The following is an 18566-nucleotide window of genomic DNA, read 5'->3' as shown; positions in this document are numbered from 1 at the left end:
TTCTTGACAGTCGCCCTGTACAAATGAGATTCCTTGCCCGCAGCCCTTGCGTCGCAGCCTTTGCTGCACCAAGGTTCAGTTCTTCCCTTTACGAATTTAGGGGCTAGGGGCACATTCATCCCACTTGTGTTTGCATGACACTTGAACAGCGTTTGTGTGGTTTATATATCAGGGACACATCCTTTGCACGGGGCAGTGCCTGCGTCCCACACATGGCAGGGGGAGCCCTTGGAGCAGCCATCACAGCGTGCGTGCACCCATGGGTGCTTCTGCCCATTCTCCCCCCTTTGACCACCTCTCCCGCAGCCTCCCAAGTCAGACCTTTTCAAAAATGTTCTCTGCCCAGCACTGAGCTCCCGGTGCCCCTGCAAAAACATATTCCCTTATGCTTGTGGGAAATCTGCAGGATTGGATCCCTCAGTGGGACATTGCTCTGAAATCTCTGTCCTGCACGTGGTGGATACGTGCCAGATGGTAGCACATTTTTAAATAATTTGCTGCACTCTAATCTCCAGCCCGCAGGAGCCGAGTAAATTGATCCTATACTTTCTGAGCTAAGCTTTATTGTCCGGCCAGCATAGCTCACAGAACCGCAAGCTCCATTTTTACTGCAGACACTGCAAGCACCAAAAGTGAGAATCGCTGTTGGTAGAGACTGCAGGTTTTATGGGTTTCCCCCTTTGCCATTTCGATCTAGATGACATCATAAAACGCCACAGGAAAGAGCAAACAGATGCCAGTGCTGCGGGGGACGGGCGAAGGCAGCAGATCAAGAACAGGAATTCGGCGTATGGGTACGGGCGGCCCCGTTTCCGCACCTGGATGCAGAGGAATTTGCAAGGTAGGTGAGCACCTTGGGACATTTGTATAACAAAATACAGCTCTTAAATCCTTCTGTCTAATTCCTGCGTGCGTATAAAAAGTACTCGGGCTCTGAATAGCTTTTCTCTCTGCAACAATGGAATATCAGGGCCCTTTCAGAGCATAAATTCATCCATTTCTCTCCCTTCCACCCTCTCATGAATTACTAATTCAGAGCGACTTAATATCTATTCTCTATTCCCTTTTGGCTTTGCATATTTTAATTATGCCTCTTCCTAATCCCCTTTTTCCCAGAACACACTTAAATTACCCCTTCAGTAACTGTCTTTGATAGCTCAGTTATTGGAGCTAATTTGTCACTTTTGCCAACCGTGCTATTTTTATGATGAGTTTTTTATAATACCGTGTGATCACACACTAAACTATGTTTGGTTCCACTAGCTTTTATCTACAAAACCAAAGTGATCTGCTGCATGAAATGCCATCTTTATCAAAATTTTGCTTTTTTTTTTTAATTATTGCTAAATCACTTCATTGAAGATTTTAGTGACATTTTGCAGCAATGTCTTTGCAGTCTTCCCTTGAAGTGCCAATGGCACATTAGGACAGTGGGATCGCTGGGAGCAATCCTGCTTGTCTCCGATCTGCCTGCCACTCTCATGTTCCTGGTCTCCGCCACATATTGCCTTACCGAGAATCGTTCCGGTTCAAAACAGAATGATGGTAATTGCCCTTTGGAAATTGATTTTTCTGTCAAAAAGGCAGGCTTTGATATTCTTCCACACTCAAGCGACTACTGCATACAGAGTCAAATAAATCAAACAAAATATTTTTTTTAGCTGTTCCTTAGAAAGGAGAACTTTTCTGTTCATTTATAGAATTATTTCTGCTAGTCTTAGTATTTCATAGGTTTTAACTGAGTCTGAATTCAGCCCTGCCAAGTGCAGGGACTCGCCATGCTGTGTGGAGCTGATGTCAGTAGCAATTTTGGGAAGCTCAGCACGACTGGGAATTTAGCCCATAATTCTTCGGGGGCTCATTTCACTTTGGTCCCTGCTGAAATGCAGTCCCTTGTGGGCTGAGATGTGATAACCGTTATCAAAATGACGATCAGAACAGCCCAGCACTGTAATGACAGAGCATGGAGAAGGGTATTACGCTGATTAAACCAGCAAGAGAATTCGTGCAAGCGAAGTGCTGTTATCCCTCCTGCAATATGGCTTAAACCATCTCCCCAGTGGGGGAAAGATGATTTTTAATGACAAGAAATTTGAATTTCAAGTCTCCATGGAAAAAGATTCTGTCAGACATTGGAGCTTCTCCCCAAACTGGACTTGCTGGGCAGAGGTGCCTCTTGGCCAACCCAGGTGTGCTCAGCACCAGGCTCTGAGCATGCACTCACACAAGGCGGGTGTCTTCCCCAGCTGCTGATGCTGTGGGGTTTTATTCAAATGTTCTTTCATTAATAAATATCTGCCAGACTTTTTGCAGAGATGGAGCCTTCCATGTGTCACACTTCAGGATACACATGACAGACCAAGGCCTTGGTCCCCAGCTGGTGTACACGGGGTACCCCTTGGAGGCTGATGGCTCCGTCGTTAGTTATTTACACTGGCTGAGGCGTGCCTGAGTGCACCGCTGAGCAGAGGCTCTCTAATATGAACTGACTGACAGGGGCATGATTTTCTAGTCAGGACTGCCTTTTGCATCAGTCCCTCCCATTGCACCAATGAAATACCCAGGAAAGGCAGCTGAGCTCAGTCTGTCTTGCTGCAGAGGAGATGCCCTCTCCAGGGTGCAGGAGAGCTGTGTTGCAAGGTTTGGTGGCCTGCAGGAGAGTGGTCTGGCAAACAGGCAAAAGAGAGGGGCAAGCCCAGGGTGGTTGTTCAAGGGAACAAGAAAGGGAAAAACAAACTGTGGGGACAGAATCAGGAGGTAAAAAAGGGCCATTAAACACAGTGAGACCACATCTGGTCAAAAAGACACAGATTGCCAAAATTTGAGTGTTTGTTGGGAGAGGAACGTTTACACACCTGCGCTTCTGCAGTGAGAGGGCATCGTTTGCAAAGAAAATAACTACTGGCCCCACAGAGCTTGTGAACAGCATTGCATTTTTGTGAGTGTTCCCAACCAGCACCTCTGGCTGTAGGGAGAGAATCACCCCAACGTACTGTTCAGGAGGTGCTTCCCACGGGCATGCCCTGGTGCTCTTTTGTTTTAGAGTCAGAGCAGCTCAAATCATCTTCGCTTGTATTCCAGTGTAACCAGCCCACGCTGGTGCTGACCGGTGTTACACCCTGGGGCTGGAGCCTTCATTAATCACTGCGGTGATGGCCCCTGACAGCAGTGTCACCGCTGCCTCAGAACACTTCATTTCTAATTGCTCCAAGTCATTATAAATTGCTGTGATGTAGGAATCGATGGTATAGGATCAATACGTGCGTCTAACTGCTCTGCGGTCTGTATCAGTGAGGTTCTGCTATACGGTACAGGGGTTTAAGCGCACTCTTGCTGCCCTCTGCCATGCATTGCTTTATGCCTGATTCATACACCCCTCTGAGTATGTGTGCACATTTCACTGGCATAGCGACTCGGAAAATGTCTATTTCGTTGTGACTACAGAAGTTTATAATGTGGAGTAATTAGGCTTTAATGCACTGTGCCTCCGTCTGATGGAGTGCTTTCCTCTCGCTCGACACTTCAGCATACTTCAAAATCATAAACAGGCTTAGGGGAAAACGTTAAATGTACGATGGGCTGTTGGTGTGCATGTACTGTGTAGTTATGTAAAACAGCAGCAGAAGGTGCCCCCTTCAATATCGTACGATGTACGATGGGCTGTTGGTGTGCATGTACTGTGTAGTTATGTCAGCAGAAGGCAGAAGGTGCCCCCTTCAATATATGCAGTAAGTAAGGATATGTCAAGCAAAAAAAAAAAAAAAAAAAAAAAAATTTATGGTCCAGTCTTCACTTATCAAGTGCTATAATGTGGGCATTCAGAGCTATTCCAGTCTGCTGTGGGGTTGGCTTCCGGATGCTCCAGTCATTTGCGTATCTGTATCAAAAGGCTTTTTCCATTTCACAGTTAATTCATAGCAATGTGAGCTCTGACAACAGATTGACAGGTTTCCTGATGGAAGTGTTCCTGCCTTTATTAGGAATCAGAATTGTGGAAGGCTTTTCTCTTCTATATTCTTTCAAATCAAATAATGTATTTGTCAGTCCTACATATAATAAGAATGTTAGTGAGACATTGGAAAGATAAATTATTTAATACTCTGCAAAATTAATTTACTTTTCTGGAATAAATTAATGTGATTCTTGCATCACTATTTATATAGATATTCCTATATCATACTAAGTTAACCTTGTAATCTATTTGCAAAACTGTAATCATAAATTGAGTTTTGAAGGATGCTAAAATAAGAGTTTATTTTCATAGGACCTAACCGTTTTAGAAGAGGGTTTGGACAACAACAATACAATCGGAGACAATTCAGAAATACTGTACCCGGTCCCAGGAGAAGAGCAGCTGCTGCATTAAATGGAGTGAGCCCTTTAAATCGCCAGGCATCGGCTCAAGAGGTAGGGGGGCAAGGAAGGTACAGCTGTTCCTAAATGTCATGTAGAAATTTGCTGGGTTTTATGATCCTGGATCACCCCAAAGAACAATCTGCATAAAAAATTTACAGGCACCATCTTTTATATGCCTGTGCACAGCATTTGTATGCATAGGTGAGTACAGACACATATGCATATAAAATAGCAATTTTCCAGTTGGTTTTATAAGCTTATGACTTGGCATAATTTTACTGAATCAGTTCCCATGGGTTTTACAAAAAAGATTTTTTAAAAATGTGTTCTTAAAAGATTTAAAAATATTTCCATAAAAACAAATTCCATGTCATCTCATCTTACTATTATAATTTAGAGGAGGCATGTTAAGATTCACCATTATTTGTCCTCCACCCAGAACATTTTCCAAGGTCCAGTGAAGTCAAAGGACAGACTGTTGTTGACTTCAGGTGGCTTTGGTTCAGAGACATGCTTTTCACTAACAAGGGGGTATCCTCCCAAGAGACACTGATTCCCAGTACTGTGACAGCCATGGGTCAGATTGCCCACGTGCTTCAGTGTAAAATGCATTTTTTTAATTCATGGCTTTCCCTTTTTCAAGTTCAAATGTTTAGGTCTTGTATCTGCTCAAAAACACTTTAAAAAAAAGATTGAAATATTTTCATTTGGGTTTTGAGTTATTTTTAAGGCTAAAGAGATGGGAAGGGAGGTACGTGTTCACCATTAAAGTAATTCTTACAGCTTTCTTCTGAGTATCACTAATATTAAACTGGCTTGGTGTAGAAGGTGGAAATCAAGCGGGTAGATAGTCCTCTGTGAGAGATGGTTGTTTTTTTCCACACTGATGGAAATCCACTCAATTAGGAGGTCACGTATGCTCAGTAAGCTTTTAAAAAACCACCAAAGTGGCCAACATGATGGCACACTTAATGACTGTGTCCTGGGGGTATAAATAAGAGAGCCCTAAACTGAGCATGCATGTGCATGGATGTGGTTATTCCTGAAAATAAAGACTGTGATGACTCAGGTATTGAGTGTGGCTGGGTATTAACAGAAAGTAATAAGCAGTTGCTAGGAGGCATAATTCTGTGGTAGCTTCCATTTTGCAGAAGTAAACCAAGTGGGAAGAATGTGGAAACACATCTCAGTTAGTGGGTAGTAACAGTGATGGTGGTTGTCCCACAGAAATAAATGGGATAGAGTCTGTGGCAGTTTGTATAAGTAACTGCAGGAGGACCTGCACTGCTGAGGGGTCTTCTGATGTGCTTCATGCTTCATGGCTTGGACTGGAGAACGTACATGTCCAAACAAGAAAGAGTCAATGACCGAAAAGAAACCTGAGCAAAGCTGTAATGCTTAGCTTGTGCGAGATTTGCTCTCCATGGACTAATTTTTTTTTTTATTTCTGCACCATTAGAATGAAACATTCTTCGTGGTACTTGCAGTTTCATGCCCAGGAACTGAGGCACACATACTGATCGTTGACAACAGTGAACACTAAGTCCAAATGTTGAGACTACAACAACACTGCTCAGTAGAAATATTGCTGCCGTAGATACAAAAAACCATGGAAGCGACCATTAAAACCAGGTTTTAATAGATTTAGCGAGGAATCAGTTTCCCATCAAGAAAATATCAAAGGAGGAAAAAAAAAAGCACTTGCAGAGCAGGGTTGTTCTGTTGCAAGACTGCAGAAGTTGCAAAGGCAAAACAGTTAGGAATGAGAATACGGGGAATGCAGAGCACACACAGCGCGGGGCTGAGCCCCCTTTGAAGCAATTGCAAGTGGCACTGAACGCATCTGAGAGCAGCGAGGGAACTGCTGCAGTGTCAGCAATCACCACCTGCACTTGGGAGCAGGCTGGATTTCCCCCTAGACAGAGCCAAAGAAAATGCCAAATAAATGCACCGGCTTTTCAGGCAGCAGCAGTTGGTGGAGGGAAGGACGGTCGTGTGCTGTTACTCGTGCTCGCTCCCTCTTCGTTCACCAACATTGCGGCGCGGGTGGCAACTGCTGAGCTCTCGCTGCTGTTTCAGGGCAACAAGAACAACGATGCTTTCGCCAAAAACAGCAGCAGCGGGCAGCCGGAGGGACGGCGACGGCCACCCCCAGGCCCCAAGAGATTCAGAGCAGCTGCTGCCAGCACCCACGCCCCAGGGAGAAGGTAAAATCTTTCGTAGCTCTGGGCTTTTTTGGTTTTCAGCGATTCCCTGTGGAGCTCCTGGGGCTCTGCTCTTGGTCTGTGCCAGCTGGGAGTGACTACAGCCGTGTGCTCATGCAATGTGAGAAAAATACCCCTGGGTATGTTAGGAAAGCACCTGGAAATAAAACAACCTCATGCTGATAGTTAATAATTCCGATATTAGCGCTATCATTTTATTTGAGAAAGCACGGAAAATGTGACCTTTGTATTTTTATTAAACTTTTCCTCTGTCACTTTGGGGAAAACTTTTGAAGGTTGAAATAGCATTTATTTTCGTAAAGGCAGGAAATACAGATTCCAGCCATAAGGGACAGGCAGAGAGAGGGAGCCTGTCCCAGTGAGAGGCTGTAGGAGCAGACGCTGCGCCCCAGGGGCTGTGACGAAGGCAGGCTGCCAGGGCACAGTCTCGGTGCCTGTCTCATTGTGGTCCTTGTGTTCTCCGAAATCGAAAGAAAGCTCCATTGCAATCCTGTCTTTCTCTGCTCTGAGTAGAGCAGGGACTGAATGACCTCCGGAGGTCCCTTCTGACCAGATTTTTTTCTACGATTTTCTTCCATGATTTTTAATTTTATTTTAATGAGTAGAGTTCAGAACAAACACAAGCTGTTTCATTTGAACAGAAAAATGAGTTCCTCTGAAATCCTTTGCTGGCAGAAAAACCTGTTGGGCTGAACTTGGTAACACACAGCCTCCTTTGCTTCTCATACTGCTTTTTAATACCACACTCGGTTAGGTATTGCAGCATTAAACTTTAGGAGAGACCTGGCATCATAATCACCTGTGTCCTTTTCTCTCTCCTCCTTTACCAGCAGGCCTTTCCTGATAAACAGGGGACCAGCCTTCCAGCAGAAGCGGATGCAGCAGCGGTTCTCCAAAGCCAACTTTCAGAGAGGGGTCAGTATCGAGACATTTTTTCTGCAACCTGCTGATGGTGACAAGACTTCAGTTTTACCAGCCTTTGCCCAGTCGTACCTTTGCTTCCAAAAGTAACTGGGAGAGATGGATGACTTTAACAATGAATATATTCCTAGGAAAGTATTTGCAGGTCAGGCAATTTTTAATGCAGCTTAATATTCTGGCAGCTGGAAAATAAAACCTGGGCAGGTGATAAAAGTAAACCTTGCAGCTTATACAGCAGCACAAACAGGGCAAAGTAAAGCCACCCCATACGGATCGCTGTGCCAGCAGGAAACCCAAGATTAGCAAATTTCTTGACAACATGCAAGGAAAGAGCTATTCAGATACACCAAATGGAATACTGGAAAAGGAATCATTGTTTCTGAGAGCTAATTCTTTAAGTCTTTTTTTTTTTAAATATATTTCACAGCAGATGGATGCTAATGGAGAAGGGAAACCACCAAGGATGAGAAGGTAATTGGTGAACAAAGGCACGCTACAAACACGACGTGCTCTTTCACGCTCGAATCGAAGCTGGATACATCTCGCTGTCTCGGCAGGTGGCAAGTGAAACCCAGCCCCGGAGCAGTTCTGACGGTTTCTGTGGCTAATCCCCAGGCGGGCCAGAGTGGCGCGTAAGTAAATGAGGTGATTTGTTAGGATGGGAGCCCTACAAAAGCCATTGCAAATCCCTTTAGCATTATTGCAGCTTTGCTTCTTCTATAACGAATGCACAATGAATGGTTCAGACCCAAAATGGTTAGCAAATGGTATCTCGTTCCCTTCCCGGCATATCTGAAAGGAGACGGTAATTACCGTGTGGCTCATTTGTTATCCAGAGTAAGGAGAAATGGAAGTGCCTGCAGCATGTGGGAGGTGGCAGGCTGGTTGTGCTTGCTGTGGGGTGTTGCGGGGGAAACACCACGTGCCCCGAAGGGACACTGCACGCTCGCTGTGTAAGAGGAGTGTAGAGGCTGGAAGGGGGCAGCTTCACCCCTGGGCTGAGCCGGTGCAGCTGCAGGCCCTGGCACCCAGCTAGGGGCAGAAAGAAGGGTGGGTGAGGGCACTTAGCATGTCCTGGGCGCAGAGAGCACCCCATGATAGCCCTGACGTGACACAGTCCCCAGTGCTGGAACTCTGCCTGCACGGCAGCTCTGCTGGCACCCTTTAGACTCACCCAGGCTGCCGTGAGACATGCCATGGGACATATGGGGCATACAGGTGTCTCCTTTACTCCTTGCTGGTTTGCAGATGATAGGAAGCGAGCTGCCTTAGCATCCTGAGTGACTGCAGATCTGTGCTTTCCCCAGGCCCGGATCCAAGCGCCCATTCCTGCGAAGCCAGAGGCCCCCGCCGCGGGCGGCCAAGCCCCAGCCCAAGGGGGTGCTGCTGAGATTCAACTTCCGCGCGATGGCCAACCAGGTAGAGGATTGTCGACGGGACAGGCGGCGCCTTGTACCCCGCAGCAGGCCTGCCACTAAGCTGTTAACATCACGCTCAGGTTTTTGGGGCTGCCATTTGGGTTTATCTAGCATAACCCGGGAGGAAAGTCCTGTAGCTGTGTTGGCTAGGTTGCTCACAAAACTGAAGGTACCTGAGAAGACTGTTCAGCAACTACAGACTCAGCCCAATTTTCCCCACTGTGTTGGCCCCTCTTGGCCTATCTGTGCTTGCTTGGAGCGGAGAGATGCTCCTTGTGAGTGGTCCTGGCCGGGGGGGACTGTTTCACTGTTGGTGCTCCCCACTCCTCAGAGACACACAGCACTTCTGGGCTTTGCTCTCTCTTTGCTTTGGTGATCTTCTTGGTGCCACGTTTTACACTGAAGTATGGTCCAAGAGCCCTGGGGCAGGTCAGAAATCCTGCTCCACCTTCTTCATTGCCGGCGTTTCTTGTCTGGACGGTTTGGTTTTACTTGATGCCTTGTGCTCAAATGCCATCTGCTTGCTCCTGTTCTTGCCGAGGATGCCCGGTGTCTTGGGGCTGGGCGCTGCTTGGAGGTTTTCCAGCCGCACACAGTCTGTCGAGCTCATTGTCTCCGTGTGCTGAGTGGTTTAATTGACTAACTGGCTGTGAAGCACCGTCCTGACTGATGGGCTCTAATCAATACCCTGCTACAAGTTTGGCCGTGCTTTGCCACGAGACGTGGGACTGACTCGCTCTCCCTTTCCTCTGCAGACCAGCCTGACGCTGGATGAGAGGTTCTCTGGTCTGAGGAATAAGAGGCGCTTTACAGCAGCCAGGAGCGCCGGACGGACGGTCACCATGCCTTAACACCGCATGCTCGTCACAGGGACTGCCCATAACAGTCCAGGCCCTGTAACGGGCAGCTCAATAAAACTCAATAGATTTCCTCTGAGATAGCTAATTTGGCAATGTGCCGTCTCCTTCCTTACACGCAGAATGAATAAGTGATTGAGGGCAGGGACGAGGCAGGACGAGAGTCGGGGCCAGAGCACAGGGCAGGTGGGACAAGAGTGGGGTGGTAGAGAGGGATGAGCAGAGATGGATTTGCTGGGAGCACTCTGCTAGGGAGCTGTGGGGCTGGCACCAGCCCTGTCCCCCTGCCAGGACACCCTGTGCTGCCCGGGATGACTCCTGCGAGAGGGAGGGGGGACCAGCTCCAAGCCATACCCGTGGAGCCTTCCCTGCATTGTCCCATGGGTGGGACAGGGTTGAGGGCACTGCACCTGCCTGCGTGGGAGACAGAGCGGAGAGCGGAGCATGTGCGGGGCTGAGGGACATGCCCCAGTAGTGGCACCAGCAGGGATGCTCCAGCTGCCCGCATTCCCCAGCATCCACCTAATTGCCCGATTTGTTGTGCATGCAGGCATCCCTGCCCGGAGTTTTGCAGTGTAAGATCCCTCCATCCTGAAAATGTCTCACTCTGCCCCGATAGTCAGGCCTGAGCACCTTGCATTTCTCTTTGGTTTGCCGTGCTGTTCTGACTGCTGCTGCCGGCCCGGTTGCGGGGACAGGGTGAGACGTGCTGTGCTGTGCCGCCGGAGTGACTGTCCTCAGTGCGGAGCACAGACAGGCTGCCCCAGCCCAAATCAGGTTTTCCAGTGCTGCAGTAGTTCTGCATTAGGGATTTTGTAGGTGCAGCTCCACCCATGCTCAAAGCATCAGCATAATCGAACTAGCAGCTGCAGGAGGGAGGCCACACTCTACAGCAGTCCGATAAACATTGGCTGAGATGTTAATGAGCTGGATCTAGACATTTGTTAACGAAGCCCTGCACCGCCTGTGAGTCACTGATCCATTCTCCACCCACTGCTGTAACCCAGCACTGAATGTGCTGGACACAGCCTGTTACTGGGCTCTAAGCTATACTTGTTAAAGTAAATATCTGATAGACTGCTTTACATTTTACACTGAGCGTCTTTAACAAGAGACTGGACTTGGCGTTGGTTTTACAGGAATGTGTGAAATGTTGTTAGTTGATGAAGCGGTGATGTACAAGTCCAACGCGCTGAATAAAAGACTAACTTGTCAAATGTCACCTCTGGTTATTTCCCTTCCTTCAACAGGCTTTTGGTGCAAGTTCAGCCTCTCGGTGTGGCACTGTGGGGCACAGTACGCACAGCCACATGGGCTGCCGCCTCGGCATTTTGGGGGAGGCTGTGGTCCCCGACAGTGCCCACCTGCGGGCAGTGGGGCACTGGCCTGGCCATGCAAGCAGTTTGCTGCTTGCAAAACTGGCTCCAAAGCACAGCCAAAGCAGTGGGAGGTTTTCAGTAGGTATTTTGTAAAATCTTTGCTGTGATCTCTTTTGCCTTTAATGTTATCGGCAAAAGTATCAGAGCAGACCTGGCTCCGAGTATGTCCAAAGCGAAATGAATGCAAACTGACTTCCAGGTTAATGAACTCAGGAGAAGACATCACCCCTTCATGCAAATAATCCGAATGTCATGGAAGATGAACAAGAAACACTGTCACAAATGGCAGTATCCCTGATTTCAGTTGACCTTCGCTATAAATATTGACAAAAGATGGTAGACTTCTAAGAAAACCTGATCACTTCTTAAACCAGGTTGCAAAGAGATGGAGCCGTTCAGTCTTGAAAGAACAGCTGAGTGTGCAGCATCCCCTCGATGTTCAGAGCACGCCCTGATACTATTCTCCAGATAGATGTTTTTCAGCAATCTGTACCGTATATTTTTTTAAGTACTCCTTAAATTAAAATTGAGGGCTCAATGATAAAAACTACGCTTTTTTTCTAGCTTGATTCCCCCACAGGGCTGGGTGACTTTGCATGCAGCAAGAGACAAAACAGGCTTTGCACAGAAGGGCACTGAGTTTATAAGTAGCAAAAAAGCATAACCATCGTGCTAAAAACACATTGGGAGAAGGCACAGAGTCAGTTCACTCCAACAGGCATAAAATACCCCTTTCTGCTACAGTACTAAAACCACAGGATAATTATCTCTAAAATTATCCCTGCTGTCGTGCATAGGGTGAGCTGCTGCGCAGAGCCCGGCTGCTCTTTGGGGAGGGTGTTTGTGTGACGCAGTTCAGCACGCTTCTTTAACCATCGCCTGGGAGATTTGTTTGTCCAGTTGGGCCATTTCTGATGGTTTCTGCGGCGGTGTCCGGTGCCGCACAGGCGGTCCGGCGGTCCCCTACCCGGAAGGTGGCAGCAGCCAGCTGTTGGCCGAGCCCCCCGTGGGGATGGCTGCTCTCAGGCTGGGGCCACCAGGAAGGGGCAGCTATGCAACCTGGAAAACATTTTTACTCTATTTCAGGCCAGCCAAAGCCATCTGCAGAATAACACCTCTGATGGTGTCTGAGAGGTTTAAAAATGTAGGAGCAACTGTACAGGGTCAGAAGAGAGTCCCCATAGAGCATCCCAGGGGACGGGAGACACAAGCACATGCACGTGGCCCCGGTCGGTCACTGCACTGAACCCACCGTACCGATGATTTCTTTCTTTAGCCACTTGTATCATTGTGTTTAACAGCATTTGGTGGGGTTTTCTTCCACTATTGCTTTTTGCTGTTTGCTTTCTGCCTATTTGTCTATGCCTCCAAAGGCCGGTATTACAAGTGAGTATTCATTCCTTTATGCCCTCTGCAATTTATAGACCTGTGCTGTGTTCTCTGTTGCTCACCTCCTTTCTAGGAGAAGAGCCTTGGTGTATGTACTTGTCCACTGCCTGGAAGCTGATCCAGAGGGTCTCTGGTCACCTTTGTACCTTTTCTAGCTCTGCTACATCTGCCTGAGACAGCAGAGCTGAAGCAGACACGGTATTTGAGATGGATTTATAGGGAGGCTCTGCTTTGTTTTCTGTTCCTCTCCTAATAATTCCTAACATTCCAGTTGCTTTTTAACCCAGAATAGCCACTTGGAGTAGGAAGTGGTAAGGCACATTTATATTGGTTTAATGAAACAACTTCCCAGGGAACATTTTCTGCAGAAGGCAGTCTCGTAGCCCATGTATCGGTGGTAGAGAGGGCACCTGGAAAGGCTGGCTGCAAAAGGATGTGCCCAGGGGCCCGACTTTCCCATCTAAGCACTAAGTGCTGACATTCAGTATTTTCTTAGCTGCTCATGGGATGTCTAGTTTGATGCTAAAAGCTACCTTTAATGAGCTTAACAGATAGGGGGTAGAAGGCTAGCTTTCCCTGCGTATTTCCCCGTTTGTCAGTTCTTGCCAATTTTAGTGTTGTACGATCAAGAGGAGATGTGCATCAGGTTACTCCCCAGTATTTTGGGGCACGCATATTGCCAAGCTAGCACAGGGCAGGGTCCCCAAGTGGTGTCCCAGGAGCAGGATAGCAGTAGGGGCCTCAAGAATAAAAATGTGTGGTTTGGGGCAGACCCGTTGGTAAAATCTATCCTGCTAACAAAGCAGCAGTCAAGGCATCACACACGGGGGCTGGCATTGCATGGGGGTCCTTGTGCTGGCATTTGTCAGACTGGCTGCAAAACAGAGTCAGGCAGGGCATGAACTTGCTTCCCAGACTCAAAGGTGCAGGGGAAAGCATCAGTGGAGGTGGAGCCCGCTGTCAGCAGCTGGAGTTGTTAGTTTTTAGGGGTCCTTGGAGGGATTCAGACAGCCAGAAACCACAAGCAAATATTTAAACAGAAACCTGAGATCCAAACAGCATCTCGGGCACTGCGGTTCCCTCAGGGGCTGGGATAAACTGAGCTACAAGCAGAGCATTTGCCAGGCAGTAAGCCAGTAGAAAAGAGAGTCACAATAAGCTGAGAAAAGACACGCAAACCCCTAGACTGAAATGTGAGGGGTGCTCCAAACTGGACCCCAGACAGCAAAACAACCTGGAGGGGGCAAACAGTCTGTGGAAGGTTGAACAGTACTTTATCAACTACCTTATTTCCAGAAATCTCATATCATTTTTGAACAAACCAGCATGCTACCCCAGCACAGCGCTAGGTGAGAAAGGGATGTAAGAAAGAGCTACAAACCTGAAGGATTTACCACAATTTCCTAGAGGACCAGAAAAACTAACAGCATTCCCCCAGACAGCACCGGGCAATCCCAGCCCCTCCAGTTGAGGTGTTGCAATGGGCACGATGCCCCGCTTTCATGGCTAGCCCTGCTCCAAGCCAGCATTAGCTTTGTCAGGAACCCACACCCTGCGCTAGGTGCAGAAACTTGGCTCCACTTTGTACCTTGGAAAAGGGATAGCCTCTTCCAGAGTTCGACTAATGGGCCTTTAACTTCCATTTGCAAGACAAAGTTATTTTTCCCCATTGCAGGTTTCATTTGCCGAAGTCTTATTTCCACTGTTCATCTGGATCAACTTTTATAGGCAACATAACATGAAGTGCTAAAATGTGGAGGCAAGAGGAAGAGACAAATCAGATTTGGGCTTTACTCACTCAAGATCAGAGGTTTAGGATTTAGTATTAAGCCATGTCCTAAAGCAGATCCTTCCTAGCTATGTCAGGACTGCTGCCAGCTCTCATGATTTTACTGAAAGTCCTGTGATGTTTAATGGTGCAGTTAAAACCCCGGGTTCCTGGAGGCAGGTCAGGAGGTGAAAATCTCGGCTTGCCTGTATTAAAAAGTCAATTTGCAATGCTGTGGCTGTGCAGGGAAGACCGTGACCCAAGAGTAACTTAAAAGCTTGGGTGTCAGATGCCAAAAAAACAAGGAACTTCTTAATTTTTTTTTTTTAATGTCATGTTTCTAAGTCAACCTCATTATGTTTGGAGCTTGACTCATGACTCTGAAATGCGCAGAGCACGCTGCTGGGCCAGAATTAATCCACAGTCATGTCTCATTGTGAATGGGAATCTCTGTGCCACCACCAGCATTTGGAGACCTTTGTCCCCGCATCCCCCATTGTGGCAGCACTTTGTTGACTGCAGTAATAGCCCCAGCTTGTTGCAGAAGCACGTGTGCCTGAGAAACATGAGATTTGCTCTTTCCATAGGTCAAGACTGGAGAAGAGAATGTTCATCTCTAAATCACACCAAGCTGCAACTATTAACCCTCCTCTTGCCAGGCTCCAGGAGGAAGATGACAGGGTGCAGGCTTCCTACCCTGTGCCCTCAGATGAGCAATGGCACTGTCACCCTCTGGCCACCCATCCCTGGAGGCTAAGGATGTCCCTGAGCCTGGCCATGGATTGAGGAGGTGCGATTGAGGTGGGGTGAAGATGGAGTGTGGTGACTGGCAGGACCCCCAAGGGGAACCCAGGCTGGAGTGGGAAGCGAAGCCAAGCACCAAGGAGGGAGGGAGGCTGCTTTAAGTTGTCTGTGAGTTTATTTGCAGCTGGTAATGTCTCCTCCAGCTGCTCCAGGAATAGAGCTTTTTGTCATTCTTGCTGGGAGCGTTCATAAACCTCGTGGAGACTACTGTGTTACTAGCAATGCCAGGAACAGGTGAAGCTCTGCACATATTTTGTCCTCCCAGTGACTGTCATTGGAGGAATAAGGGGCTGCCAGAGCTAAGGGGTTTGGTAACCCACAGGCACCCACAGGACCTGGGGCAGGCATGGTCTCCCTCTGCTTCTGCCGGGGGCATCCAGCATCCCCTGCTCTGATGACCCTTCCTAGCTTCAGTTTTCCAGCCTAAATGAGTTTGTGGCCATCTCTGCCTGTTCTTGAGTCAGCCATATCCTCTGCTGAAATGGCTTTCCCCTCCTCACTGTCCTGTGTCCCCCCAGGAGTGTATATAGGCGGAAGTCCCTTCCCAGCCTGCATTTTGCTGAGCACTTGGAGTTGCCTCTTTCAGCACAGTTCTCCCAGCCCTATTAAGAGCCCTTCTCAAAGCCCACAAATGGAAAATTCCCAGTCCTAACATCCCATTCTCAAATGCACTATAGCTGAATAAGTTGTCTTACCTATGAGATATGAGGAAGGCTACTGGTGTAGACAGACAGCCCTTCAATTTTTGTATTTTTCATAGCTTCATGTAAAAACCCACCCCATGGATGCTCTGGCAGAGCACTGAGAGCTTCACTCACCGAACAGTGCTCCCGCTGCCATGAGGGGACCTCATATCTCTTCTGTGCCATACCACAGAGCGCAGCTCTGGTAGGGAGCACAACCACATAATACTACCAGTTGCGACAGCAAAATTTAATACCAGCCACTTTTGTACCACACTAAGTCGGCCTTGCCAAGGAGGTATCTGTAGGAGTTCCCGGGTTTCACACCTCCTCTGGGCCTGCAAAGAGCACACATCCTGAATTCAGATTTTCCCCCTGCCCTAGACCCAGCACAATGATTCAACTGTGCATTTGCTTAAAGGATTTCACTGTCAACCAATCCAAGGTTTCTTTGTTGACCACAGTTAATTTTGGTATGCAGAAAATGCCTGGGTAAAGACAGGAATCTAGGTGCAGTTTCAGTGTCTGCGAGCTGCCTGCTATATATTAATAACAGACTAAACAGCTCTTGCCAGTTGAGTCCCAGTTTCCATCACTACAGTTTTGTAGTTATAACACTTCTGCGATATGGAAAATAACTTGTGAAAAACCTCACCTGAGGGAGGACTGAGCTGAAACATCCTTAGAGATCTGGGTCTTCTCTAATAACTATGGGTATGCAGGAGCCTGTGGGTTTCTTAGCCCGTGTGGATTCAAGCTAGGGAAGAAAACATGGTCTGACATGCAACAAGCCTTGGCTGTAGGATACGTGGCATGGCTGAGGGTTTTCTCCCTGTAGGAAAGACTGAGGTCAAATATCTTTATTTGCATATTAGTGGTGATGGAATTTGCTTGTGTGCAATGAAAAGAGAACACAGTCCAAACAGCTAGAGACTAGAAAAAGATTGATTTACTTTTTTTTGCATAAGCCTATAAATTGTCCAGAACTTGCTCCTTTTTCTGAGAAACTGCTATCAACTGCAAAAAATTGGACTAATGCCACCTCAACACAAGAATGATGCAGGGGAGGCAGATTCCTCAGGGATCTCGGCTCCTGGAGAAAAAACCCAGCCTTTTAAGAGTTCACCAGCTCTACATGAGGGGAAAAAAACATACGTTTTCCTCAGGGATCTCGGCTCCTGGAGAAACAAACCATACGTTTGTTCCTCTTGCTGATAGTGATGAAAGGGGAAAGGACCATCAGGAAAGTGCCCTGCATGGACCTTGGCATCAAACAGCTGAGAAGGATTGGAGAAGATGGAGAGACTGCAAGAGGAAGCGAAAAGGAGACAAAGCCCTGTGGGAACTGCGGAGATCTCTTTTGCTCAAGGGGGAACCCTCCAGTTGCTGGCACAAAGCTCACCTCTGTTGTGTATCAGTGCTCCCTGATCACCTCTTCCAAGTCTAGGACACCCTGGCAGTGGGAAGGAAGCCGGTGAGACAGAGGCATTTTGCACCCCACCACAGCCATGAAACGCTGGAGGGTGCGTCTGAGTGTTAGCAAGTGCCAAAGACACCTTGTTCCCAGGCTCTCCTTGGGCAGGGGATCGCCAGCACTGCCCAGGAATTTGCATGACCAGCACCCTGCTTGCTGCAGCTCGTGGCTGCAATCCCTGCTAAGCAACCCCAGTGGGGAAAAAAGGGGCATTTTGGGTTGTTATGTTTCTACAGCAATCCAGAAACACACCAACAGCCCCAGGTACGGCTACAGCTGGTCTGATTCTGGAGTTGTCCTGGATTTACTGATGGGCATGAAGAGCCTCATTGGGTGCAATGGATCTAACATTGCATTTAGAAGCACTTTGATTCATGCTGTTAAATGTGCCTGGTCACGAATCTATGATGCAAATGAACACCACAGCACTTCTGGAAGGAAAAGGGACTTTTGTGTACTGCATACAAGATATTCTGGTGATGTATTTATATCAGCTCCAGCAGTGTTCATTAAAATAGACACTAATTGCAGCACTTTTAAAGCAGGATGATAACAGAACGTAGCCACAAACAGAATGTGAAAACGTAGCAATTTCCACCCAGCACCTAGCTTTAATGCAAGGTTTTATTTTCTAATTAGAGCCCCCGATCACATCTTTCTATGTGTTGTTGTCTTTGCTTGAAAATAGGCTAGGTGGTACAGATCATATGTACTTAGAGAAGTGCATTTTTATATCCGTTTCAAATTACAAGCTGGTTCTCTGCTGAGATACTCTCTTACTAGGGCCAGCCAGGAAAAAAATACTCAAAATGTCATGAATTGAGGCCTAACTGGTATACTGGTGGGGTAGGCGGGATTTCTCCAGGCAGTCATGCAGAGCCTAGGCAGGGCCAGCGCATAGTTTTCCCTCTCTCTGAGCCGTCCTGCCACAGTCTGTGTTAGAAACGCGCTCTGCACAGACCACGGTGCGCACACAGACCATACTGCACACAGCTGCTGGCCACACTTCACCTCCTTTAACTAGCTCCCCAGCTTCTCTTTTGCTCTTGATCCATCCCCATGTATGCTGTGAGGACCTTGACCTCTTTAGCTGCTATGCAGCAGCTCCTTGATCCCAGGCAGAGTGCAGTCCCTGCTCCGGCACAGTGCTTGCAGTGTCCTGGCAAAGGCAGAATCAAGCTCATAGCATAAAAGCACCCATGGCTACTGCCCACCCTGGACTTGTCAGGCCTGTGCTCCACCAGCCTGACCACTGCTACAGAGGGTTTTAATGTGCTGGAGCTGGCAGACCC

General features: G+C 47.8%; 1 protein-coding gene across 1 annotated transcript; it reads left to right on the top strand.

The window, feature by feature from the left end:
- The first annotated feature begins 666 nt into the window (after positions 1-666).
- LOC103905862 (UAP56-interacting factor) lies at positions 667-10999 on the top strand. The gene is made up of 8 exons (XM_019474193.1): positions 667-841; positions 4265-4407; positions 6436-6563; positions 7412-7496; positions 7930-7973; positions 8060-8134; positions 8810-8921; positions 9676-10999. The coding sequence occupies exons 1-8, from the start codon at positions 667-669 to the stop codon at positions 9769-9771; spliced, it is 858 nt and encodes a 285-aa protein (XP_019329738.1). The 3' UTR covers positions 9772-10999.
- The last annotated feature ends 7567 nt before the right edge of the window (positions 11000-18566 follow it).

Source organism: Aptenodytes forsteri, unplaced genomic scaffold (genome assembly GCF_000699145.1).
Source record: "Aptenodytes forsteri isolate BGI_AS27 unplaced genomic scaffold, ASM69914v1 Scaffold265, whole genome shotgun sequence".
Classification (NCBI taxonomy): Eukaryota; Metazoa; Chordata; class Aves; order Sphenisciformes; family Spheniscidae; genus Aptenodytes; species Aptenodytes forsteri.
This window is presented reverse-complemented; position numbering and strand designations above follow the sequence as displayed.

Coding starts and splice junctions, on each gene's coding strand:
- LOC103905862 (XM_019474193.1), top strand. CDS start 667: ATGGGTTTCCCCCTTTGCCATTTCGATCTAGATGACATCATAAAACGC. Junction 842..4,264: donor GATGCAGAGGAATTTGCAAG/GTAGGTGAGCAC, acceptor TTATTTTCATAG/GACCTAACCGTTTTAGAAGA. Junction 8,922..9,675: donor TCCGCGCGATGGCCAACCAG/GTAGAGGATTGT, acceptor TTTCCTCTGCAG/ACCAGCCTGACGCTGGATGA.